Source organism: Cucumis melo, chromosome 1 (genome assembly GCF_025177605.1).
Source record: "Cucumis melo cultivar AY chromosome 1, USDA_Cmelo_AY_1.0, whole genome shotgun sequence".
Taxonomy (NCBI): Eukaryota; Viridiplantae; Streptophyta; class Magnoliopsida; order Cucurbitales; family Cucurbitaceae; genus Cucumis; species Cucumis melo.
This window is the reverse complement of record NC_066857.1, coordinates 37951829-37964214: the sequence shown is the minus strand read 5'-3', so window position 1 is coordinate 37964214 and position 12386 is coordinate 37951829. Positions and strand designations below refer to the sequence as shown.

The window sequence follows — 12386 nt, the reverse complement described above, 5'->3', positions numbered from 1 at the left end:
ACACTTTCAACATCTCATCTCGAGATTGCAACTGCTGCTCCACCGAATCATTCGGCGTTGTCCCGGTTTGACCATACGAAATGATGGGAGGAGGAGGCTGACCATAAACTACCGCATAAGGGGTATTTTTGATGGACGATTGGTAATTTGTATTGTACCAATATTCAGCCCATGCCACCTTATCACTCCACGACTTTTGCTTTTCTTGGCACAAACATCTTAAATAAAGTTCCAAGCATTTGTTCACTACCTCCGTTTGTCCATCAGTTTGGGGATGGTATGCCGTGCTCCGTTTTAGTTGAGTCCCTTGTAAACGGAATAACTCTTGCCAAAAGTGGCTTAAAAAGACTCGGTCACGGTCGGATACTATCGAGCGAGGATATCCATGGAGGCGCACTACCTCTTTGATGAACACCAAAGCCACTACTTTAGCCGAAAATGGGTGACCCAAGGTAATAAAGTGAGCATATTTGCTTAGGCGATCAACTACCACCAATATCGTGTCAAATCCCTTGGAACGTGGGAGGCCCTCCACAAAATCCATGGAAATATCTTCCCAAATACGGTAAGGAATAGGGAGAGGTTGTAACAGTCCGGCCGGAGATAATGCTTGGACCTTGTTTTGCTGGAAAACATGGCAGTGATCCACATATTGTTTGATGTCCTTTTCCATCCCGTCCCAAAACAATTCAGCTGCTATCCTTTTGTAAGTGCGTAGCTGTCCGGAATGTCCCCCAAGGACCGAATCATGGAAAGTGTGTAATATAGTCGGGATGAAGCTCGAAGTTCTCGAAATAACTAATCAGCTCCTATAAAACAGCTTACCTTGGCGAACCGTATATCGGGGGACACAGTCCGGATCCGCCACAATTCTATCAAATATGGCCTTCAATTTTTCATCCGCTTGTACCTCTTTTTCGATCACTGTAATGTCCAGCAAGGAGGGGACAGTAATGGCATTTAACTCAGCCTCAAATGGCATACGGGACAAGGCGTTCGCAGCTTTGTTTTCGGGTCCAGCTCTATAGCGTATTTCAAAGTCAAATCCGATCAGCTTCATCAGCCACTTTTGCACACCGGGTATTATGTCTCTTTGCTCCAGAAATATGTCTCAACGCTTTCTGATCAGTATATACCACAAATCGATGCCCCAAAAGGTAATGCCGCCATTTTTCCACAGCCAATACTATGGCCATCAACTCCCTTTCGTAAACAGATTTTTCTCGGGCCGTTTCTGATAGTTTTTGGCTGAAATACGCGATTGGCCTTTTGTTCTGCGCTAACACAGCCCCTAACCCGATACCTGATGCGTCGGTTTCCACTTCAAAGGGCAGCTGAAAGTCAGTAATGCTAGCACGGGAAGTGTTACCATGGCTCTTTTAAGTTGTTCAAATGCTTTCGTTGCCTCTTCCGACCAACGGAAATTATTCTTCTTGGTTAGCTTCGTGATTGGTGTAGCAATGGCGCCATAATTTGCCACAAACCGACGGTAATACCCAGTCAGCCCTAAGAAACCCCGAAGCTCCCGTATATTCTTCGGTATTGGCCACTCTATCATGGCCTTAATCTTCTCCTGATCAGCTTCCACTCCCTTGGCCGACACCCAATGGCCTAAGTACTCGATTCGGTCCTTCGCAAAATGACATTTCTGCCGGTTAGCAAAGGGGCAATGCTGTCTCAATAGCTAAAACACCATAGTCAGATGCTCTAGATGTGTTTCCACGTCCCTGCTGTACACCAGAGTGTCGTCAAAAAATACCAGCAAAAACTTGCGTAAATAAGGTCGAAAAACCTGATTCATCAATGCTTGGAATGTTACAGGCGCATTGGTGACGCTGAAGGGCATGACTAAGAACTCGTAATGACCCTCATGTGTTCTGAAAGCTGTCTTGCTTACATCTTCATCCCGTACCCGGATTTCAAGTCTATTTTAGAGAAAATACTCGCTCCACTTAACTCATCAATCATGGGAATAGGGAACTTATCCGGTACCGTTGCTCGGTTTAAAACGCGATAGTCGACGCAGAACCGCCATCCCTGATCCTTCTTTTTTACCAAGATAATCGGGCTGGAAAACGGGCTGGTGCTAGGTCGTATAATTCCTGAAGCCAGCATGTCATTCACCAATCTTTCAATCTCGTTTTTCTGGGCATGTGGGTAGCGATATGGTCTCACGTTAATGGGATCCGTACCTTCTTTCAACTGGATCCTATTGTCGATTCGTCGCATCGGGGGCAGACCGTCGGGCATTTCAAATACATCACTGAATTCCTGCTGTAGCTGTGCAAATTCTGGTTGATAGTCTTCCATAGCATCTGTCACTACTAATTCCCGGTCTGCCTTGGGAATGCCCATGGCTCTGAAGTTAACTAGAAATCCCTGATCATCCGATTGCCACGTTTTAACTAACACTTTCAAGGATATCTCCATTCTGGTCAGCGAAGGATCCCCTTTTAGGATTACCTTAGTATCTCCGACAACAAAGGTCATGGTGAGGGCTTTCCAATCCACTGTCATTGCTCCTTGTTTCTGTAGCCACTGCATCCCCAACACCATATCGATGTTACCCAGTTCCAGCGGCAAGAAATCCTCTACTATGGATATCACCGGCAGACCCACGGTGATACCTTTACACATTCCGCGGCCTTGCACCGCCTTCCCGGATCCCATAATAACTCTGTAATTCGTTGTTTCCGCCATAGGTAATTTTAGATTCTCGACCAGCTTCAGAGAGATGAAATTATGGGTCGCCCCACAATCCACCATGATCACTATTTCTTGGTTCTCCACCGTTCCTTTTAGCTTGAACGTACCCGGTGCAGTCAACCCCATAACGGAGTTCAGGGACAACTCTACCACCGGACTGACTTCCACCATCTCTCCCTCGTACGCACTATCCACCATTTCAACATCTTCTAGATCGTCCGCGACCACACAGAGGCGAAGTTCTTTGTTTTTGCAGCGATGGCCTTTGCTAAATGGTTCGTCGCATCGATAACACAGCCCCTTGTCACGTCGTGCTTGCAGTTCAGAATCCGTCCACCTCCGAAAACCGGTATCCCGTCGTCCGCCCATCCCTGTCGCGCCGTTCTGTGAGTTGTTTGCTTGGTTCAGACTCGCAGGGATCCTCTCGGCCAACGTTACTATTTTAGTCGAAGGGGTTTCCACATTTTTTGGCGCGTGTTTCTGGGCCGATTTAAAATCCTTAGCGTATGGGCCGTGCGAAGCCCTAGCTATCTCTAGTTTTTCTTCCGCTAATCGGGCCGCATCCATCATGTCCTCCAAGCCCACGGCCCGCATTGCAAATACTTCAGTTCTAATAACCGGGTCCAACCCATTCGTGAAGGCCCCTACCAGGACGTCCTCCGCCATTTCCAGTAACGGCGCCGACAGCTCCTCAAAGCGCTGCAAATATTCTCCCACCGATCCCTCCTGTTTTATAGCCAAGAATCGCACGCAACCCGTTCCATATTCTCTATTACGAAAACGGTTGTACATTCTCTCTTTTAACTCTTTCCACGATCGGAAGCGTTTCCTATTCTCCGCCCAACGGAACCAGTACAATCCCTTTCCTTCCATGCTGACTATAGCTATCTTTAACTTCTCCTGCTCATTCAGAAGATGCATCTGAAAATAGTGTTCCGCCCTATAAATCCATCTATCCGGGTCTTCTCCATTAAAAACTGACATCTCCAGTTTTTTAAACTTTATGCAATCTTGCCCTGCCCTCGGTTCTAAACTCAGAGAGGTTTCCCCTTCCTCGTCTCCGTCGACCACATCTTCCGTTCGAATTTTCCGTTTTCCCGTACTCACTCCGGTCAGTTCCGAACTGCTAGGCTGTCTTTGGCGATCCTCATACATTTCGGTTAAGATGGCGTGCATTTTCTCCATCGTCTTCTCTAGGACAGGTATGCGTTGAACCTCTTTTTTGATGGCTTCAATCTCCTTTTCCGACGCATCCAATCGTTCTTCGATTAATTTTTGCGTCATTTTCTTCCACCTCCCCAGGATGTCGAATGGCTCTGATACCAATGTTAGGCTCCCTTTCCACCTACAACAATATTAACCAAACAGCACACACAATACACTAATACTCCAGCAGAATTCACAGAGAATTATATATAAAAGGAGAGTTAAGCTGTAGTTATATTGATATATGGATAATAGTTCACCAGCCACAAAAGATTAACAAAACCAACAAGAAACTCAGCCAAATGAGAGGGCTATACTCTCCACCATGAACTATGTTCACTCCAAAATGCCTAACGATCAACATCCCTAACCCTAATACAAAAAGCTCCTATATATATTCCTAATATTCTTATGCTCCTGCTGCCATGTGTCATGAGGACCACTGGCCATCCTAACTACCAAGCTGTCTAGGTGGAATTCCCCTTTTTACCCCTTCTCTTGTAAACTTGAGTGATTGGAGGCCTAGCACATTCACGAGGTATTTACTAAGATGTTTACTTGATGTCCTAACTGTAAATCTGCATTAACTCTCTAAAGAAGATAATACTTGGTATTATATAAATATTATCATGATCACAATAAACTCAAAATTGCAATCGGTTAGACAAATCTTGCCATGTGATTCGAAAGAATAAACATGTTGGATGATGTATAATTGAATTCGCTTTCACCCATCAACTTAAACTTTTGGTTCAATTGGTGATTTAAGATGGTAGTAGCGTAGTGTGGTCCACGATGGATTGTGTTCAAACCCCTACATTGTTGTTACCATTCCATTTAATATTCATTTTCATCATGAATATTGAATTATGATATATAACTAAATTTGTTGTCACCCATCAATTTAAGCTTTTGGGTCGACTGGTGATTTAAGAAAACCAAACCCTAGTTCCAAAAATCACAGGTTTCCAAATCAGTTGTTTGAGGTGTAACAATAAAGAGACAGAAGCATGCTTTTGAGTTGTAATATTGTAATGCTATAAATGATGTAATAGTACTACGAAGGATGACAAAATTGGAAGGAAACTTCAGCATGGTAGAGTTTTTTTAAGATCATTGACAAACACAGGTCTATTAGACTAGACATTAATTGTTTACATTTAGCGTTCAGTTGCGTTCTTCTTAGTGTGGACATTGCTAAGACAGACAAGAAAAACTCATGCAATATGCTTGACAAAAGAAAATTTAATTTCTCCATAGGATAAAAGACATGTATACCTAGAAAGTGACGTATCTGATTTGCTTACTAGAGTCTGGAAAATAGGCATCATGGTAGAGAAAAAACGCTGCTTATAAAGTGGTCGTACTATAGCATGGAATTTTCGGTTCAAACAAGCTTCAGAATCACTCATAAGAATGTGAAATGCCTCTGCTGCACCTTTCATGACTGCAAAGTCTAAGCTTGTTTCGTTATCTTTTTCCAGTATAAACTGCTGCAAGGGTGGGCCATCTGTTCTGCTTTTTGACACTAAGAGCTGCAAGAAAACCATTGTTACATCTCGAACCTTGTCATGACCGCAAAGGAGCAAACCTTTTCCAATCCATGATAATCCAACCACAGCATGAACTTGAAGCAAAGAGGTTTTTTCAATGCTAGAGCATAATTCAGTGAGAAACATTACACTGCCATTACCAGTATTTTCATTATGGAAGCACCTAAATTCTGTTTTGAAAATAATGTCAATAGCTTCTTCCAAGGAAACATAACTTGAGACTTCTACTTTATCAGATTTCACACTCAATTTATTGATCATAGAACCCAGTGCCTGTGCAGCTGGTACACAGCCCCTGGTGATGGATAACATAAGCAAATGAATTATTAACCTCACATCCGGAACATGTACTTGTGGGCGAAGTGCTATAATGACTGACGCAAATAATGAAAGAATCCATTCATCTCTAGAAGTAGGATTATCTTTCTGCTGCAGAATTTGTAAGCCCTCCATCTGAACTGGTATTGTAGTAGATAATGCTACTTTGGAAGGAGAAAAACTGCTTGTTAATAATACATTGAATGCCTTCTGGACTATAATATTCTGGCTCTCCTTTGAGCAACTTCGAACTGAGAGTTTCAATGCCATCATGGTTGCATCAAGAAGCACCTGGATACATTCAAAAGGGGAAGGAGAAAAAAAAACGAAACAAAAGGCTGCTGCTTCAGTAAAAAGCTTACAACTGATTTTAGGATGTCTAAGTAGGAAAAATTACACAAAATCAATTGACAACTAATAAAACAGAGAACAGAAGTTTTACTCACTTTATCCATCAAAGTGTTAAAAGTTGAACATTTTTCAATTTGATCCCAAATGTTTAGTGCAAATCGCAATATGACTTCCTCAAAATCTCCAGCTTCATCAAACCTACACCATCATGAAAATAAATAAAATAAAATAAAGCAGGACATTTATAACAGAAAAACAATTGAGAAGGAACAAATGGAAAACCAGAATGGGACTCATGCATATCACATATTTGTAATTCTAAACCAAAAAAACCCTGAAAACATAGTTGTACGTCCCCTTCAACAGTAAACTAACATAGAAAGAAAATTCAACAAAATTGAACTTATAAACACTACTTAGACCTATTGGTTTCTTTGTATATATTAACTTTTAGGAGTGTTCTTCAAAACCTAAGCCAAGTTTTGAAAATTTAAAAAAATTTAAAAACTTGTTTTTGTTTTTAAAATTTGGTGACGAATTGCATGCTTACTAGGGAAAGATGAAAATTATGGTTAAGAAACAGTGAGAAAACAGCACAATTTTGAAAAACTAAATAGGGAAAGATGAAAATCATGGCTACGAAACAGTGAGAAAACAGCATAGTTTTGAAAAACTAAATAGTTACCAATGAGTAAGAAGTATAGGATATAACAGAACCATGTACCATGGAAGAATTTTGGTCGAGTAGCAATCCAACAGTGTCAATAGAATCTCGACTGATTTTGAATTGCCATAGGCCTGAATATATAGAAAGTCCAGAAGCCAATTAGAGAAAAAAAAAAACAGTAATTAGCTCTGAGCTGATATAATAGTATTGGGACTACACCATGAAAAACAACAAAAAAAGAGAGCTCTGATGTTCCTTGAAAATCAAGTGAATAACAGCAACTAAATACATTAAAAGTTCTTCCTATGTACAATAATAACATAAAGATTGATAATCTTTTAACACGTACATAAACCTCAGATAAATTGTAGAATATTGGCTCTTCAATCCCCCCAACAATTTTCAGCATATAACTTCGCCCAGTTCTACCAATGTCAACTGCCATCTCAAGTTTAAGTATCAGTGGCAAGACCTCATCATGAGGAGAGAACATCGATGCAATCTTTTCAACGACTATATGCATGTAACTTTGTGAATCCACAGACCCAGGATATTTGTCAACAAATGAACCGATATGCTGTAGTGCCTTCAATGCATGATTCCACAACGATCCAAATTTGAAGTTCACTGTTACAAACGACATGAACTCCAATAAAATATCCTCAAATATGACTCTGGATACTGGTGAAGAGCCTACCGGGAATGTGGACAGATTCAGCAAGCCCTTTACTGCAAATGGTTTCAAACTTAGTCACAGCTTATATTCTAATTAACCAATCTTAGATTAGAATAAATAATTAACCTATCTTAGTTTTAAACCACTCAGACATATAAGCAAAAATAAGTTAGAGAAAAGGCTAACATCAACAATAAAATTGTTTAAGAGAGATATAAATGGAAAATTGAAAAGATTGAACTGCAGTAATTGCAGCTCCAGTAAGAAATTGAAAACCATCTTATTTCTTCAACAAAAGCATGAGGAGACATGCCATATGTATGGATGTGTAAATTACAGACTCACCCAATGAAATGGTACTTAACACTACATTCAAATATAAGAATAGTAAATTTTCAAGCAGACCTCACTCAAGGGAAGCACCTCAAAAGAAGATACCTGCACAGTGGAATTCAGCATCATGCAGATCTTGTTTAACAATTCCTGGAAAGGTAGAACTGAGGAGCTGAACCATTGAACGTGAAAAAGTTTGAAGCATGGAGTATGATTTCTCTTTGACGGAGCATGTGTTTTCATCAGTGCTTGCAATCAAGTCTCTGCAAGCTGCAATAACTTCAATACAGAGATAGAGGGCTCCAAAGTTTAAACTAATTACGGGAGAAATTTTATCATTATGATACTGATCCACAGAAATTCCCAAAAATTCCAGCAAACGATGGAAGTAACTTTCAAACACATGATCGCAGGAAGCAACAGATGCACTTGCTGACGTGTAAAGGATATGGCCCACTGCATTTAGTCTCTGCCTGCTTTGCAAAGGATAGTCGTTGTAACATGTATAAATATTTAGGATATTGAAAATATCCTTTATGTCTTCATCATTGATAATTAATGTTAAAAATAACCCATTACTCTCAACAACCATCTTCTGCAGGAGTCTTAGTGCTTCTGTTGTCATTTCATTCTCTTGAAAGCTAGGACTATTTAATGATTCTGTGTTAATGGACAAATTAGGCTGTCCTATTGAAGTAAATATGATCTCCTTTACTGAAGACCAGATAGCTTCACTATGCTTTTTCATTCTATCTGCCCCATATTTGACAGTGCAATCACTTAGATACTTCAAAGAATCGATCTGCAATTATTCAAGTTATTATTCAACAGATTGGACGTTCAAAAGAAAAGGATCCTAAACAATAAGCAATTACTAAATCAAGTAAATAGAGAAATTGAGACACACCTTTGCTAATGGCAATGAAGATGAAAGTTTCTCAAGAAGCAAAGGAATGGCAAATGGCTCAAAGAGGGGGGTAGATGAGAAGGCCCTCTGCACAGTAATATTACAGAAATCCAATCAAGTTGAATAATATGCAATATAGATTATGAATATGGTGCAGAATTCAACATAAGGAGTGAAAAATAAACAAATAATGATGGATGAGGGTAATGTAATTAACACCAATCCCAGGGACCCAATAAATTTAATAACTAACCTATAAAAGTAAAAAAATTAATCTGAGGCCGCCGCGAACAAGATGAAAAATAAATAAATACAATTAGCATAACGATAGCTGTCTGGAGTTATGACCGCAACACAATAGAAGAACACCAAAATTCTTAAGCAGGAATGAGGTAAACCCAAGAACTAGAAAGAAAAAACTGTTTAAACCATGAAACATCTAGAATATTGATATACAGCTAGAGAAAAATGGAAGATTACTCTTTTTGGGGGTTGGAGACAATAAAAGAATTATGAATTTCCAAAAATATCCTGAAAGCAAATTATGAAAATTAACCAGAAGAGTATATCAATATTCAAGTTCCACAGAACGTGAGAATATGTAATCTGGAAGGGGTTTTTATTTTCCCTAGAGTTCAGTCTTGTTAACTTTACAACACCAACAGATCCTTGTGAGTTCTGGTTGCTGAGAAACAAGGAAACAGATCCTTAACAGATCATATGTGACAAACATGGAAACAAATTTCTAAAAAAATTAAAAAACTTTAAGTTCTTTGAAGACTTGGTTTAGGGTCAGACATTTTGAAGAAGCTGATGCTAACAAGGCTTCCCTTGGATTGGGTTTGAATAAAATTCTGGATCCGTATGGAAGGCTGACAATTGCATCTACAATGTTCTAAAGTAGAAATTTTTGTTGTTAGGTAAGTTCTAACCGCATGGAAGGCATAAAGACCTGGGCAGTGGGCACTATCTCGAAGAGAAGTTTGGCTAAATAATCATGCCATGAAAATGAAGTCTACCCATACCTAGAAAGAAAGACTTAAGGAAGCTTTCCTGTAATTTTCCCACCATTCTTCATTTATAATAGATTACATGATTTCAAAACTAAAGCTTCAAAATCATCCATTTTCTCGTTCATAATTTTTTGCGAAACTAGAAATTTGTGATCTGGCACAGAGTTCTCATATGTAAGAACATTTTTTTTGAAAAGGAGACAAGCTTCAATATTATTAATAAACTCAAAGTACAAGAGAGTTATACATTGAGAGTAATAGGAAAGCCTAAAAATGGAGGAGAGAGAGAGGATCAGTAGGTGCACCCAGACATCTCAACTAGGTTGACACTCCCTTAGCACCCTCATCATATCCAAAATACAAGAACAATATCGAGGTCTTGAAAAGACCAAGATAACACGTAAGAACATTTTTCAAGCAATTTTTATTGACATTTTTCGTGCAACGAACTTTATAAGAACAAACTTCAGTATCCATGTATTATTCATAATGATAGTAATAACAATAATATCCATGGTTACTAAGCAAGCATATATATCAACTAGGTTCTCTGTATTACCTAGATTATGCTAAATTTTCCTTCAGAATACATAGAAAACATTATCAGGCATAGATAGCTAATTAATTTCATATAACCATGAAAAATAAGCAATTTTCTGCAATTTAATCCCTCTGGCACTAAAAGCTGCCAATGCCCACTTACCAAATCAACATTCCTAGAAAATCTAGAACGCCTTTTTTCTATATATTCATGGTTATTAAGCAAAAATGAAAGAATAAAGGACATACAAAAAAACAAGTCCACCAAAACACTCCAACTAAAGGGGGTTCCAAGTAAGTAAAATGTTACCGAGCAAGGTAAGTTCTCCTATACAAAATCTTTGGTAACAACTAAGATCTCAAATAACAACGTAATCTGTAAACCAATGCCCTTGCACATTATCATACCATAAGTGCCTGCGAAAGATCATTCCTTCTTACATCTATGTCCTCCTCTTTTCCCTGGATAATAATAGTATGTAGAAACATTATTAACATACACAGAAAGTAAGAGAGAAAACAACTCATTTAAAAAATATTTAAGGTAAAAAGAAGAAGAAGAAGATAATGATGATGAAGAAGAAGAAGAAGAAGAAGAAGGCGCCTGCGAAAGATCATTCCTTCTTACATCTATGTCCTCCTCTTTTCCCTGGATAATAATAGTATGTAGAAACATTATTAACATACACAGAAAGTAAGAGAGAAAACAACTCATTTAAAAAATATTTAAGGTAAAAAGAAGAAGAAGAAGATAATGATGATGATGAAGAAGAAGAAGAAGAAGGCAACACATACATATATAAGACTACGTGAGCAACTATGTAACGATCTAGCCATCTGAGAGATTTCTCATGAAAAACCCTTTGATTTCTTTCAAACCATAATTTCGCCAAAACTTCTTTTACCGCATTAAACCAAATTAATCGTAAGGTCTTATTGAAACATGGACCTCCTAGAATCTGCCTTACCGAATCTCTACAATCCTCTTTAAACACCCACAACATATTAAAAACAGAGACAAAGTTTCCCAGCACTTGACAGAATACAGGCACAAGAAAAAGAGATGAATCGGATCTTCTCCATGTTGAATACAAAATGGACAAATCGAGGGAGAAAAGCAACTAGACGGCAATTTGCACTGCGAAACTGAAGATGTATTCAAGTGCCCAACCAGCAAAATCGAAAAAAGAATGTTACTCTTCTTGGGCTGTTAGTCTTCCATAGAGACAGCACCTTATCCAGTGGGGAGGATGGGTAGATTTTTCTGAAAATCTTCCACTACTCACTAAGGATCAAATTCTTTTATCAGAAGCCTCCAAAATAATTCTAGCTGAAATTTTACCAATCAGATTCTGAAATTCTGCTATCTCCTCTTCCTTTAGAAGTCGACGAAAACTAATAGCCCAAGAGTTTAAATCGGAATCCCAATGCTCTGCTATTGAACCTTTAGGAAGTAAGGCAATTCTATAAAGTCTTGGAAACTGAATATTAAAAGGAATTTCACCCTCCAAAGTGTATCCAAAATGCAACCCGATTCCTGTTTCCAAAATTGAATTTAGCCAAAGCTTCCACTTTCAACCAAGTTCAGGAAATACTAAACTAAGGGCTTCGTAAACTCTTTCCATCTTTTCCAGCTGTGTGCCAATTATACGTATCCATTCCATGAATGCTACTCACCACCTTGTGCCACAACAAATCCCCTTCCTCTAAAAACCGCCACTTCCATTTAGCAAGAAGGGCCAGGTTTTTTGTTTCAAGACCACCTAACCCAAGCCCACCATCCATAGTAGATTTATTAATTGTTTCCCACTTAACTAAGCGGAAAGTCTTACCACCACTATGACCTCAGAAAAAATTCCTTATAATTTTATATAATTATGACACCAACAGGCCCTAGGAATAATGACATAAAATAGGTTGGAACTTGGAAGGTTGGATACGACCAATTTACAGAATGTGGCTCTTCCTCCTCTGGAAAGGTTGTATCTATTCCATTTATCAAGTTTGGCTTGTACCTAATCGATCACTGGTTGCGATAAAGAAATTTGTTTTGGGCACCCTACCCACCATGGTAAGTCAAGTTACAAAAAAGGTAAACATTCAGCCTTACACTCCA

At 38.9% G+C, this 12386-nt stretch overlaps 1 protein-coding gene across 3 annotated transcripts in view; it reads right to left on the bottom strand.

Moving 5' to 3' along the window:
* LOC103500778 (MMS19 nucleotide excision repair protein homolog) overlaps nt 1-12386 on the bottom strand; it is a 31170-nt gene that overhangs the window by 5748 nt on the left and 13036 nt on the right. For 2 of the 3 annotated variants that reach the window (XM_008464195.3, XM_051079000.1), the window contains 7 exons: nt 10679-10732; nt 8718-8804; nt 7916-8612; nt 7151-7530; nt 6859-6932; nt 6230-6332; nt 5191-6074 (listed from right to left, as the gene is read on the bottom strand). In XM_008464195.3, coding sequence (XP_008462417.1) covers nt 5191-6074; nt 6230-6332; nt 6859-6932; nt 7151-7530; nt 7916-8612; nt 8718-8804; nt 10679-10732 — 2279 coding nt within the window. The remainder of the gene's footprint in view (nt 1-5190; nt 6075-6229; nt 6333-6858; nt 6933-7150; nt 7531-7915; nt 8613-8717; nt 8805-10678; nt 10733-12386) is intronic. The other variant, XM_051079002.1, reaches the window with a different exon arrangement.